The following is a 15225-nucleotide window of genomic DNA, read 5'->3' as shown; positions in this document are numbered from 1 at the left end:
AAAGTATAAATAGTTTTGAAGCTATTTGCTTAGCCCAAACATAATCGTTGGGCCCTGATGCAGCAAATGACTCCTTGTGTAGGTCCCTGCACCCAGGAGTCCCCCCTCTGAAATCAGGGCAGAAACCACTTGCAGGACTGGGGGGCCTTGCTTTGCAAAAATTGGCCCTGATGGAAGAAAGCATCCCTTGTCAGGAAAGAACATTGGCTTGTACCAAAGTTCCATTGGCTTCTGTTTTTAAATTGACTACAATGGGACTCTGCATCTGCTTCAGTTCCTTCCTGAATTGGGGCATATATCTACTAAAAAATACGTCAAATCTAAGTTATGGCAAATTTGACCATGCCTCTTCAACCAGCTATAAATGTAATAAGGAAACTACAAATGTGTTAGAAGGAGATACTTGATAATAGATAGCATTGTTAACCAGAGGGTCTGACTTTCTAATGTGTCGGGGGGTGCTCAACTCCCTGACTCTGTCCCAGGCCCTACTCTGCCTCTTCCCATCCCCCTTCTATCCCTGCCTTACCCCCACTCCACCCCTTCCCCCAAGTCCCCATCCTGTCTCTTCATGCCCCGATCCACCCCCTCCCCTAAGCACACCCTGCCCTTGCTCATCCTCCTCCTTCCTAGCGCCTCCGGCATGCTGCCGAACAGCTGATCCATGGCAGGTTGGAGGCACTGGGAGGAAGGGGGAGGTGCTGATCAGCAGGGCCAACGGCAGATGGGAGGTGCTTGGGGGGAGGGAGCTGGCTGCTGGTGGGTGTTCAGCACCCACCATTTTTTCCCCGTGGGTGCTCCAGCCCTGGAAGACCGAAAGAGTCGGCACCTATGCTGCTAACCATCACACTGGCTGGGAATGGCACACACACAAAGAGGTATTTCAATTGAAACTGATTACAGCCCATAATTATATGATCCACTTTTAGCTATATAATATTTTATAATAATGGGCTTAAAAATTAGTCATAATTACTTACAACTTATGGTGATGCCAAGCTCCACGTTATGCTTCTTTGGAAGTTTTACATGAAATGTTCCACTACTTGGTATAACTGATTCTGTAATGAAAAGTAGATGAATTACAGGTTGCAGGACTGTACTTGCAAGGATGTGGCATTTTAAGTGTAAGACAATGAAAATACATTAGTAACACTTACAATCACACTAGGTGACCAGCGAAGAATCCTGTGGCACCTTACAGACTAACAGACGTTTTGGAGCATGAGCTTTTGTGGGTGAATACCCACTTTGTCAGATGTTGCATGCTCCATGCTCCAAAACGTCTGTTAGTCTATAAGGTGCCACAGGATTCTTTGCTGCTTTTACAGATCCAGACTAACAGGGCTACCCCTCTGATACTAGGTGACCAGATAGCCAGTATGAAAAATCGAGATGAGAGTGGGGGGTAATAAGAGCCTATATAAGACAAAGTCCTGAATATTGGTACTGTCCCTATAAAATCGGGACATCTGGTCACCTTACATCTCACCTACCCATTCATGAAAGTTGATGTGAATGGAGCATGACACATGCAACATGTTTTATATCGGTGATGGTAATGTCATTGCATAAAGTAAGGATCTGTAGCTCCATTATTCTGAGGTTTAAATCTCAACTGATAGAGACTGCATGTGCCTACTGGTGGCTTAGCCCACAATTTTGTGTGCGCGCATACATGAAAAAATTACTGTTGTCAGGTAGCTTTTAATTAAAAAGACACAAAATAAGTCCTTCTGATTTCAGGCACTTTTTGGTGTAGGTCTAAGACATTTTGAAATATTCACGTAAATAACTGCAGTGGATTTTATTTCTCATGAAAAGTAAAGGAACAAAAGCATAGGCATAGTGAGGGAAAGCAAGGAGCCAGCTGAGGCAATGAAAGTTTGAACATACAACATTACATCCCAGTCCTGACTTGTGACACCTCCGTTGCCCCAGATAAATCAGACTGCATGTTGCCATGGTTTAGAGATGTAAATAAATACCACTAGCAACTAGAAGTCTGATTCTGCTCTGGTGAAGTCAATGGAAGTTTTGACATAGACATTATTGGGAACAGGAGTAGGCCCGAAGCTTGAAACACAAAACTCATTTTCATTTGTGACTTCAGATAGATTTAAAATTTGCTCTCCAGTTGTGCATGGTGTTATTTTTGAATATTGCATTGGCTATGTACAAAAATGAATGGCTAATATGCAATAGTCTGACCATACTTTAATGGAAATTTGCATGATAAGATACCACTCATAATTATTACTATAGCAACCTTTAGCTGGGATTTTGCATAACATGACCATTATATGAAATTCCATTTGTAAGAATATTTATACTGTGCAAAATCACTGCAGAACTGACACAGTAATGACTTCTATGGAGCTGTTACTAAATTAGTGGAGATGTCTTAATGGTTCTTAATATTTTATATATACAAATAATACTAATGTAAAAATATTAAAAAATAATATATATGTGGGTTGGTGGGTGTTTTGGGATGTACATTGTTTATATACTGTGCATATTACACATACAAGCTGTGGTTTTGTATTCTATATGCTTCAATACCTTAAAAAAGGTGAGACGCCATCGGAAAGTAAAAGATGCATAGGCAATGTTATGCATTTCCTGACTTTTATTAAATTTAAGTTTTTGCATATTAATTTACACTGTTGTTTTTAAATATGAAATTCTACTGATATTCTTTCTGGTCCATACCTCAAGAATGGAACCATTAAGATTTCTCCGCTAATCCACTGTTTACATAACACTTTTCTGTGCAGCAAAACAGGTCATTAACAGGTAAAACTCTATAGGAGATTGTAATGAATTTATGAATATTCTGCTGAGCTAAGACTCTAACTCTGGACAGAAATACGTTTGCAAATAATGAAGAGGAGGGACTGTCACCATAACTTTCCACAGCATTTGTCATTTCCACTGGGATTTTGGAGCACACTGAGGAGGGCCACGTGTAATGAGAAAGCTGCATAAACAGGCACTATTTTCAGAGGGCCAGCTTCCCAAACAACTGACATCTCTGAAAATAAAAGTTTCAGCCCCAAATGCCTGCTGAATAAAATACACATGAAAATCATTCCTAATACTGTCTTGCAAAAAAAAATTATACATTCATACCTGCAACATCAAACTCTATTTCTAAAGTGACCTTGTTGGTGATAGAAGAGTCTCGGAGAAGCTGATTAGCTTCTTCAAACATGCTGTCTTCTGTTGGGATTCCATTTATTGCCATTAGTCTGTCTCCTATTTGTAGAACTCCACACCTTGATACACAGTAATAAAAATTAGCCTTCAGATGTACAGGTAACCTGTATCCAGTTATACAAAATAAATCCCATCTAACCTTTAAAAAGGATGCTATATCGGCTCATTCTATGCAATGGCAGCTAGCAGTTGTACCTACTATTGAACTAATGTGGTCCTACATGAAACCATGTTATCACAAAGACATATGTAGGTGCAGTTGAAATGTTCCAAGACGTAATTATGGTAATAATTCAAAACTCACGCATTTCCTATGCTGTGATCTGAACTAAAACTTAGCAGAGATGGATGCGGTTCCTCCACTGCAAAGAGTTTATTAGTTTTGAATTTCAGAGATTAAAAAAAAAAATTCTCTCCGTTTTAATTAATATAGCCTCTAGTTTGCTACTGAAGGAATCAGCAAGATAAAGGCACTGCTGCTTGTTATTTGTCTTACACCCAATCAAGAATACAAAATTTTATTATCAGAACAGGGAGTTCATTACATGCTACTTTCCCACTGAGCAACAGTCCAGAATTTCTCAAGAAATCAGAAAGCAATCAAACCAAACCATCCCCAGGCATCTTCAGCAACATACAGTTAGAAGCAATTGTCTGAAAGAGCCTCACCTTTCTGCTGGGCTGTCACACTCAATATATGAAATCAGAGGTGGAGAAGACAAGGTCTCAGTGGCAAACACGCTACCTTGGAGCTGTATCCCAAATCCTACAATGGGGTCAGCTGTTAGCACTACTTCTGTAGTTTCTGTGTGGACAACCTGCCCAGCCAGACCAACAGTGCTAGAAGCTAAAGACACTAAAACAGAACAGACCAGAGGGAAAAACATTCAGACTTAGACAGTAGAAATGTAATTGCTTTCTGATATAATCCATTGTATAGATTTTAAGAGCATAAGGGACCACCATGACAATCTACTCTGACCTTCTGCATATTGCAGGCCACAGAACCTCACCCACCTACTCCTGTAACAGACTCCTAAGCTCTGGCTGAGTTATTGAAGTCCTCAAATCATGATGACTTCAAGTTACAGAGAATCTACTGTTTATACTAGTTTAAACCTGCAAGTGTCTCATGCTGCAGAGGAAGGCAACCCCCCTCCCCACCTGGTTTCTGCTAATCTGACCCAAGGGAAAATTCCTTCCTGACCCCAAATATGGCGATCATTTGGATCCTAAGCATTTTGGCAAGACCCAACAGCCAGACACCCAGGAGAGAATTCTCTTTAGTAACTCAGAGTCCTCTCCCACCCCCCACTATCTGGGATCTATCACTGGGAATATTTGCTACTAGCAGTTGCAAATTGGCTACATGCTATTGTAGGCAGTCGCATCATACCATCCCCTCCATAAACTTATCAAGCTCAGTCGTGAAGCCAGTTAGATTTTTTGCCCCCACTACTCCCCTTGGAAGGCTGTTCCAGAACTTCACTCCTCTGATGGTTAGAAACCTTTGCCTAATTTCAAGCCTAAATTTGTTGATGGCCAGTTTATGGCCATTTGTTTTTGTGTACACATTGATACTTAACTTAAATAATGCCTCTCCCTTCCTGTTATTTATCCCTCTGATGCATTTATTGAGAGCAATCATATCTCCCCTCAGCCTTCTTTTAGTTAGGTTAAACAAGTCATGCTCTTTGAGTTTCCTCTCATAAGATAGATTTTCCATTCCTCAGATCATCCCACTAGACCCTCTCGGGACCTGTTCCAGTTTGAATTAATCTTTCTTAAACATGGGAGACCAGAACTGCACACAGTATTCCAGATGAGGTCTCACCAGTGCCTTGAATAATGGTACTAACACTTCCCTGTCTCTACTGGAAATATCTTGCCTGATGCATCCTAGGATTGCATTAGCCTTTTTCACAGACGCATCACATATGTGGTTCATAGTCATCCTGTGATCAACTAATACACTCAGATCTTTCTCCTCTGTCATTTACAACTGATATGTCCCCAGCAGCTAGCAAAAAAATCTTGTTGTTAATCCCTAAGTGCATGGCCTTGCACTTTGCTCTATTAAATTTCATTCCATTTCTATTTCTCCAGTTATCAAGGTCATCCTAATATTCCGGTCCTCCTCCATATTAGCAATACCTCCCAACTTTGGGAGCAATACCTCCCAACTAATAAAATCTGCAAATTTTATTAGTACACTCTCACTTTTTGTGCCAAGGTCATTAATAAAAATGTTAAATAAGACTGGTCCCAAGATTGATACCTGAGGAACTCCACTAGTAACCTCTCATCAGCTTGACAGCTTCCCTTTCAGTATGACCTTTTAACCAGTTCCTTATCCACCTTTCAATTCTCATATTAATCCATATTTTCTCCAATTTATCTAATAATATCCCATATGGAACTGTATTAAATGCCTTACTGAAATTCAAATACATTAGATCTACTTCATTTCTTTTGTCTAAAAACCCAGTTCTCTTATCAAAGAAAGAGATCAGATTGGTCTGGCACAATCTAAGTTTTGTAAAACCATGCTGTATTTTATCCCAATTACTGTTCACCTCTATGTTCTTAACTACTTTCTCTTTAAAATTTGTTCCAAGACCTTGCATACAATTGTGGTCAAACTAAGTATCAGATGTGAAACAGCATGAATGTATCTAAGAAGTCACTGAAGATGTGTTTAGCGGTCCCACTTCTTTCCTTTTTATTTATATGATTACAGAACCTTTTACTATTGGTTTTAATTCCCTTTGAAAGGTCCAACTCTTCTTGGCTTTTGGCAGTTCTCACTTTATCCCTACACTTTCTGATACAGCATGAATGTATCAGAAAGGTCCAACTCTTCTTGGCTTTTGGCAGTTCTCACTTTATCCCTACACTTTCTGATACAGCATGAATGTATCAGAAAGGTCCAACTCTTCTTGGCTTTTGGCAGTTCTCACTTTATCCCTACACTTTCTGATACAGCATGAATGTATCTAAGAAGTCACTGAGGATGTGTTTAGTGGTCCCACTTCTTTCCTTTTTATTTATATGATTACAGAACCTTACACTATTGGTTTTAATTCCCTTTGAGAGGTCCAACTCTTCTTGGCTTTTGGCAGTTCTCACTTTATCCCTACACTTTCTGACCTCCAAAAGGGAGCTTTCCTTGCTGATCCTTCCCATGTTCCATTCCTTTTAGGCTTTCTGCTTTCTCTTAATCATCTGTTTGAGATGCTTGCTCATCCAGTTTGGTCTGCAATCTTTGCCTATGAATTTTTTCTCCTTACTTGGGAGGCTTCAGTTAGTTTCTGAAACTTTGATTTAAAGTAATTCCAAGCCTCCTCCACATTCAGATCCATGAGTTCTTCAATCCAGTCCTCTTCCCTAATTCCTTTAATTTTTTTAAATTTGCCCTTTTGACATCAAGGATCCTAGCTGCAGATCTATTTTTGTTTATCTTTCCATTTAGTTTAAACTGAATTAGCTCATGATCAATAGAAACAAGGTTGTCCTCTACAACCAGCTCTTCTATGAGGTCCTCACTACTCACCAATACGAATGCTAAAATGGCATTCCCTCTTGTTGGTTCAGTGACTATTTGGTGAAGAAATCTGTCAGCTATCACATCCAGGAAAATCCGGGTCCTACTATTATTAGTAGCACTTGTCCTCCAAGTTAAAGTCTCCGACAATCACACAATTCCCAGTAGTATTTATTTCTTTAAAAACATTAAAGAGGATTCTATCCATATCCAAATCAGATCCCAGGAGTCTGTACCCTACCCCAAGCACTATCTGTATGCCAGTCAGGCCTACTATTCCACTACAATATTTGGTTTCACTTCCTGCACCAGTAGCTATAGTTCCTCCATTTTGTTACTCAGGCTCCTTGCATTGGTGCACATCTATTTAATGAACTCACTGAATCCCAGAGACTTCTCATTCAAATTCTATTTAGAGCAAAGTTTATAAATGATGTTTAAATGGGCATGACTGCTAAAAAGAACAGAAAACAGATGGCTTTACAATTTTAAAAAGAATGGGTCTGAATAACAAATTCTGTTTGCATTAAGTTTTGATTGTGATACAACAATTTTCAAAGACGCTTACGGGAGTTATGTACTGACTCCCACTGACTTTCAGCCTCACTACCAGGGCTGTAACTAGGGTGGGACAAGAGGCGCAGAGCTGGTGGGGGCACAAAAATAGGGTGGGACAGGATTGGACCCAGCAGCATCAACCTCCCCGCCCCCAGATTGCGCCCAGTGGCATCAGCCCCCGACCCCCAGGATCAGCTGGAGCCCAGGCTGCTCAGCACACCCCCACCCTGCAGGATCGCGGGTCCATAACCCCATCCAGAGCAGGCTCTCCCCGGTGCTAGGACTGCGGTGGCAGGCAGGCAGGCAGGGCTCTAAGTGTTGAGTGGCAGGAAGGGCAGGGGAGGGGAGTGCAGAAGTTAGGAGAGAAGGGGGCACAGGAGTGGAGTGTAGGGGTTAGGAGAGAAGGGAATACATGAGCATCAGCATAGGCACTAGGAGGAGATGGGGTGTACAAGTGGGGCCTTGTTTCGGAACATACACAAAATGTGCTAGGCACTGAACAAATCTGTGCCATAAGGGACTGTGTGGGTGATTAGCTCAGGATGGAGCTGTTGCATTCCCCAGAACTGCTGTTGCATTCCCCAGAGCCATTTGGCTCTGCTCACACTCTCTAACCTGTGTGCAGGGCTGAGGCCTGGCAGAGCAGTGTCGCCAGCTTGGGGCGTGGCCCTTCCCAGCATTGGGGATAGGGGGACCAGGTGTCCGGTTTTTGACTGAAACACCCTGTTGAAAAGGGATCCTGGTGGCTTTGATCAGCAACGCTTGACTGTCCGGGTGGCAGCGCTGCCTACCACCCTACTCTTAGTGCTGCCCCCACCCCAAGTGCCGCCTCCGCAGTTCCCATTGGCGGGGATCCATGGCCAATGGGAGCCACAGGGGTGGCGCCTGAGGACAGAGCAGCACACAAAGCCACCTGGCAGCGCCTCTGCATAGGAGCTTGAGGGGAGACATGCCGCTGCTTCTGGGAGCTGCTTGACATAAGCACCACCTGGAGCCTGCTCCCCTGACCCCCTCCTGGGCCCGAACCCTCTGCCCCAGTCTCATCCCTGATTCCCCCTTCCGCCCTCTGAACCCCTCAATCTGAGCCCAGAGCACCCTCCTGCACCCCTGAACCCCTCCTGCCCCCCAACCCCCTGCCCCAGCCCTGATCCCCCTCCTGCCCTCCAAACCCTTCAGTTCCATCCCAGAGCACCTTCCTGTACCCAAAACCCCTCATCCCCAGCCCTACTCCACAGTCTGCACTCCTCTCCCACATCTCAACCCCCTGCCTCAGCCCGGAGCCCCCTCCCATACTCTGAACCCCTCAGCTCCACCCCCCCGAGCCCAGAGCCCCCTCCTGTATCCCAAATCCCTCATTCCTGGCCCCACCCCAGAGCCCACACCCCTAGCTGGAGCCCTCACTCCCCCCTGCACCCCAATCCCCTGAGACAGCCCAATTAAAATGAGCAAGTGAGGGTGGAGAGAGCAAGTGACGGTGGGGGGGAATGAGCAGGGGCGTGGCCTCCGACAGGGGGTGAGGCACGGGCAGGGCCTCAGAGAAGGGGCAGGGCAGGGGGCAGAGCAAGGCTGTTCGGTTTTGTGTGAGTAGAAGGTTAGCGACCCTAACTGGGGGAGAGAGGACACCTGAGGTTAAGGCTCTCAATAAAGTTGCTACACACTAGAGGGTGTTTGAAATTTAAACAGACTCATCCCTGACCAGGGTTTCGCTGTGGACAAGCCAGCGTGCTGAGCTGCACAGCCGTGGCTCTCAGGGCCATCTTCAGCCAGGCCCCCCGACATACACCCACAGGGGACTGCTCAGGCCACTCACAGGCTCAGGGCCGTCCTGGGGTCTTTGCCTCACAGAGTGCTGACCTCTGCCCCTTTGGCTGTTGACAAACATTTGAATCCTGACAACTGCCTGGCAGCCTAGAGCGCCCCATGGCAGCCCCCCAGCACTCACATGTGCTCAGCTCCCATGGAACTGGGGAGTCCCAGGCTGAAATTCCAGCGGAGGGGTCTAGAGATGCATGTTTTTCACTGCTGCTGATGGAATGATGGCCCCCGTCACTCACACATGGATTGCAAATTACAGTGGCCAGCTCTTCTTTGACCTTGTTCTGTGCTGTAACAACCTTTTCACTGCATTAAACAGCTCCTTGGGCACTGGGCCAGCAACGGAGTAACTCAGGGCGGTACTGCTCTGTGGTGACACTCCCCAGCCAGAGAGAACCGCGGTGTGCCACTGTGCTACATAACAGCCTTGGAGAGCTTCACAGCTGTGGCTGGGGCACAACCACCCTTGCCTGCACCAAAGCACAGGGCCCTGAGGCCTGAGTTAATGGAGAATCTCTGCTATCTGTTAGCAGTGTAGGGCCCATGACAACCAGGGGAATCACAAAAGGTACATGGTGCACATACATTCCAGACTAGATAGACAAAGCTTGCCCTGAGAACCAGCTATTCAGATCTGACTTCTGACATCAGCATAAGAAATCTCTGTGCACCAAATGCTTCCATCCCATAATTTCAGCAAGTACGGCTCCTCTTTCCTGCTCCACATCTCTGGATTATGATTTCTAACAAAGAAGAGCTTGAACAATGGACTGAGGACTCCAATATTGGGATGAACCAGAGAAACTTATTACAAAGTGGCAGATTGAACATCACTGTATTAACCTGATCTACAACTCTGAAATCAATTGTAACGTATATGATTCATTTTAACCTCTTAATAATACTCTTCCCTTTTTATATATTAATAAACCTTTAGTTTTTAGTTACTAAAGGACTGGCTAACAGTGTGGTTTTTGGCAAGATCTGAAGTGCGTGTTGAGTTCTTTGGAACTGGAAGAACCTAATGTATGTGACTCTTAGTTTTAATAATCATTTATCACAGAAGTCTGCTTTGTCTGAAGCTGCAGGAGGGGCTAGGGAGTCTGAAGGTGACTGTCTGTGGCTACATAATAACTAGTATAGTATTTTGGAAGCACACATTTGTTACAGGTTTGTGAAATCTTGTGATAGAATATACCACCAGTTTGGGGTACATGCCCTGTATTCTGGCAGTCTGACCTGAGATTGATGCTCTTAGTTGCATCCTACACCAGACAGCGTGACCAGGGCTGGCTCCAGGCACCAGCCGACCAAGTGTGTACTTGGGGCGGCACCTTGGGGCAGAGCAGCGCTTGTTTTTTTTTTGGTTTTTTTGTTTTGGTTCAGCAGGGCAGTGCTCGGAGGGGGTGTGTGTTTCAGCAGCGTGGCGCTCGGGGGGGGGGGCTTGGGCGGCATGGTGTTCAGGGGGCAGGGCTTCGGGCGGCGTGGTGCTCAGGGGGGGAGTTCGGCGGTGCTCGCGGGAGGGGTGGTGTTACGATGGGGCGGCATTTTTTTTTTTTTTTGCTTGGGGCAGCAAAAAAGTTAGAGCCGGCCCTGAGCATGACAATGGGATTTGGGGGATTTGCCATTCCCAAATCCAGATTTCTCGGTGGCAAGAGCAACAGGCCCCTCAGTCACTGAGGCACCTCCCAGGACTTTGGAGAGTAGGCCAGAGCTGAAGCACAGAGCAGTAGGTTTTTGCCTGAAGCTGGAGCTAAGCCGGAGTGGAGCAATTCAAAAATTTGATTGCTCCAAATCCCTGGCACCTCCTCCTCATATGGAACTCAATCCTGGCCCTAGGGATTGAAACGGACTCCTCCCATTCCCCAAGCACAGGCTCCTCCCCGCCTCCAACTGTGCTGAATGAGGGTCTTATTGATTTAATGGTAGGACACAGCCGAACAGTTCTGAGTCCACCTCAAGACTTGGGATTGGGACTATCTTGCAGTATTATCTCCGGATTGTTCTGAATTTACATATCAATTTAAAATACGGCTTTAATTGATGTTTGTAATACATTTTGTTCTTTCTTTATATAGGAATTAGATATAGCGCTAATTTCTAAATTATCTGCAAAAAGCCTAGAATTTTCAGGTGCCTAAGTAGCCCATGGATCACAGTCAAAGTTGCCCCCCATACCAAAATCTGAAATGGCACCTGCTCAGCCCTGGGGAGCAGGAGAGATCTACAGGGAGGCGCTGACTGACAGCTGGTGCTGCATTCCAAGCCTGTGCCAGCTGCCTTATCACCATGACAGGGAGTGACAGTGCCCCACACCTCCAGTGGGTACCCCTACTGCAGCTACCCCCTCCAGCATTCCCCAAATACCAGCTCCAGCACCCCCCACCTCCCTCTCCCCTGCTCTTTCCCCCAGCAGTGTCCTCTGTTTGGGAACTTGAAATATGTAACCCTAGAGGTCACTCAGTTCTCACAGCCTCGGTTTCCAGAGCTGGCAGAAGTGAGTCCACCCAGCCAGCAGCCGCCGCCTGTCCCCAGTGGCTGGGCTGAGCACCAGGTTCATGTGGCCAAAGTGAGAGCTTGGGCTGTGTGACCATCAGCCACAGGGCTGGGGTGGGGCAGGGCAGCCAAGGGGTGCAAGAGGCGATTCCACTCTGCTTGCAGGGAGTGTGGGGAGAATGACCCAGCTGCAATAGCAGATCCCTGGGCGGTGAATGGGGTGTGACCAGACTGCTGAGAGGCAGGTGCCCAGGAGGGATGAGTACTCCAGAGGGAGCATCTCATAGCAGCCAGGATCCATGGGCAGGGGCTGGTCCTGGTCAGCACCAGGCTCCTTCAGGGCAGAGGCAAGAGCACAATGGGGAACAGCTTGGAGCTGCGCTGCGCACCCTGCCTGGGGAGCACTAGTCGTGCAAAGGGGACAGGGCAGGACTCATGGGCAGCCAGCCTGTGCTCTGGCTCCCACAGGGTGGAGAGGCAGAGTTCCAAGCAGGCCAGGCGACCCCCTGCAGGAGTTAACAGTTTTCAAACTGTGGGGCACGTGCCTGGAGAGAGGCGCACCCCACATTTTAAAAACATCTGTGCCAAATGGAAGGCAGACATGGGTGCGAGGGGAGGGGGGAAAGACGTGACCCTGCGCGCCCCACGTGTCATTTCTAGACGATGCAAATATGCTTGCTCATCCTGGGCACTAAAATCCTTAGTTATGGTTCTGCTAGCTCCTGTAGGTTTCTTTGAAAACCTCTAATATTTTATTCATTAGCAACAGGGTAAACGTCCTAGAGAGGTAGGAAATCTCACCACCTGTTGTGTTTATTTCTCATTAACATTTATGTCAGGCTATTTGAGCTAGGCAATGCCAATTAACCACCCTTTTCTGCTTTATACCACAGTATAGACAAACATATTTGGGGAAAGAAGTTCTGTATTGTCCTTCAAAAAGACTGATCTTATAACTCCTATAGAAAGCCCCCTCCCCAGGCTTGCAAGATTCTTATGTTTCTGACAGCCTTTTTTGCTCTCTCTTTATTCCCATTCCATCTCAACTGACTGTACTGCAGCACAAGTCAAATGACTTCGAGATTCAACGCTGATACTACACAAAAGGAGTAGTGTGCCCTTGGGTACTTTGATCCCTGCCTAATGAGGTCTTGTATCATTATATATATGTAGCCACTAGAAGAAACTATTATCTTATACAAAGAGGACGGGCCCCAGTTCGTTCTGTTTCTAGTCAAACCCGTAAAGCACTATTGCAGCGGTATCCCTAAATCCTCTAGCACTTATAGCACTGCACGTGTTTCTCCAGTACAAATCTAGGCTACTACCCACTCCTCCTCTCAATTCCTTCAAGGCTCATTTCTGGCTACAAGGAATTAGCTAAAATGTAATGATTCATCTGAGGGACAGTTTGCTCTGTCATTTTTAATGAGTAAAAACAAAGTTACAACTTGTTATTAAATACGTTTTGCATTTTACATGTTGTTAGCAGAACCCTAGAAAAATCACATTGTTTTCCTTCCTTGGGATTTGTGTAAACATTTCCTTCCATTTAGGGTTTATAGCACCAGGCTTTTTGCTTTGAGTTTCAAATTAATATGATTTCGCAAACTCAATTTGCAAATTGATTCAATACCCACTGTAGTCAATAGGAATCTATCCATTGGCTTCAATAGTTTTGTATCAGGGCCTCAAGCCTGTTTTTTCATGTCACTTATCTTCCACTCATCTAATTAGGTGCCACCTCGAAATTGACTATGAATATATTATAAAAACAAACAAACTCCTCAGCCCAAACCTTAAGCAACCTTCTCAGCTAAAAGTACCATGTATTCTTATTAGCTTTAATTCTCCACTCCTCATTTTTTTTTGTTTTTGGTCATCACCTTCCTGTTTAGTCGAATTTTAGAGAGCAAGCTCCTTGGAGAAAACATAAAAGTCTTAAAGGGAGGTTTAGGGTTATAAAAATTGACACATTCAATTCTATTGTCTTCTGCAATTTTACTTCAACTGTTTCCCACCATTTTGATGTAATGAACTGTGCCACAATTGAGTTCACAAACACAGAAAGATTCTGTGGCTTCTCTGAATTGGTTTTTGATTTTGTGAGTGTGTGGTTTCAGTTCTTTATTGCTAAGATCAGGCCAATTTCCCCTGAGATGCTGACAGTACCATCATCATCATGTAAACTGTCAAGTCCCTTAAACCTCCTTTAGTCATTTTTTAAATGTAATGCCTATTTGCAGAATCTCTTGCTGTGTAAAATGGGTGCGATATTTTGAATGAAGTTCTCCTCTTGATCAATACAAACTCTTAATATAGATGACTGACATTTTTCAAATGACTTTTTTGGTTGAAAATGGCTTTAAAAATTATGAGGCCATTTTGCTTTTTCAATGTTTTTGTTTTTCAAAAATTTGTGACATGTCTTGTTGGTGTATAATTTAAACCATGAGACTGAGGGTGGTAGATGAATTTTTTTTTTTAACTTCTACAGTGTTCATTAGGATTGTGTTAGATATTGCGTCTTACTCAATGAGGCTTAAGTAGTGTACTAACCATGAATAGGTCACAGAATGATTACATCTCTTCATTTTTCAGTTTATAAGCAAATCGTGATAGCTCTCTTTGCTTTTTTGGGTGGCATCATCAGCAACTCAGGCAAAATATTCTGAGGGTCTATTTTGAGACACAGAACCAATATTTGAAGTAGGCACACATTTTTCTCTATGCTTTTGCCATTATCAGATCACTTCTCATATTCAGCCATGCATTTTGCACTGTCAATGCCAGTTCTTTTTGTTCTTTAACTTTTCCTTTTGTTTCTTCATTTGCAAGTTGAAATCTGTCTTGAGGAGTATATCTAAGGTAAAATGCTTCAGTCTTATTTCAAATTCTTCAATTTTTTTACATAATTATTTTAATGGCATAATCACCAATTGATCTTTGCCATTTTTTAGGAATCGAAGAACTGTGGATGGGCTGGCACCTTGAATGAAGCAAATGTTGAAGAGGTGTGACTAAAGTTATAAACATGATTATATTTCCATGACTAGGTATCTATCTAGGTACTTCTACTGTTCTTGTTACCACAGTATCTGATTATTGTAGAATACTTACTGAGGACAATGGCATCAAAATATTTCACTTGCGAAATCAAGCTTATCAATGTTCTCCTCTTTCACTTTGAGGTTTCATACAAGAGGACAGTTGATCGTGAAGCTAGTTTTCTGCACTTTGAGATGAGCATGAACCTTCTCTCTTTTGCTACTCAAAATCTTGATAATGTTTATATTTTACTTTACGAGAATTAAGTTTTTCTTATTTTACCCATCCCATAGCTTTTCTAACCACTTCCTTCAACATGAGACATGCTGAGTTAGATAAATTCATTCTCGAATGTCTTGTAATCACTAAATACTAAACATCCATATGCAGTAAGAACAAAAACCTCTGGTTTCAATAACCTGAAGACTGAAAATTTAGATAGCCACATAAATATAGACCCATGTTATCAGATGCCCCACTTACCTGCCAGAAGTTTCCAAGTCCTTGCAAAGCAACCTAACAGTTCATAATCACACACATTC

The 15225-nt window shown here is 44.0% G+C and overlaps 1 protein-coding gene across 14 annotated transcripts in view; it reads right to left on the bottom strand.

Annotated features, from left to right (window-relative positions):
- Positions 1-15225, bottom strand: part of GRIP1 (glutamate receptor interacting protein 1) — a 583767-nt gene that overhangs the window by 63061 nt on the left and 505481 nt on the right. For 13 of the 14 annotated variants that reach the window (XM_030548793.1, XM_030548789.1, XM_030548792.1 and 10 more), the window contains 3 exons: positions 3892-4078; positions 3136-3281; positions 981-1061 (listed from right to left, as the gene is read on the bottom strand). In XM_030548793.1, coding sequence (XP_030404653.1) covers positions 981-1061; positions 3136-3281; positions 3892-4078 — 414 coding nt within the window. The remainder of the gene's footprint in view (positions 1-980; positions 1062-3135; positions 3282-3891; positions 4079-15225) is intronic. The other variant, XM_030548799.1, reaches the window with a different exon arrangement.

The sequence above is a fragment of the Gopherus evgoodei genome, chromosome 1 (genome assembly GCF_007399415.2).
Source record: "Gopherus evgoodei ecotype Sinaloan lineage chromosome 1, rGopEvg1_v1.p, whole genome shotgun sequence".
In the NCBI taxonomy this organism is placed as follows: domain Eukaryota; kingdom Metazoa; phylum Chordata; order Testudines; family Testudinidae; genus Gopherus; species Gopherus evgoodei.
Note: the sequence above shows the minus strand (reverse complement) of the source record. Positions and strands in the feature narration are given on the sequence as shown.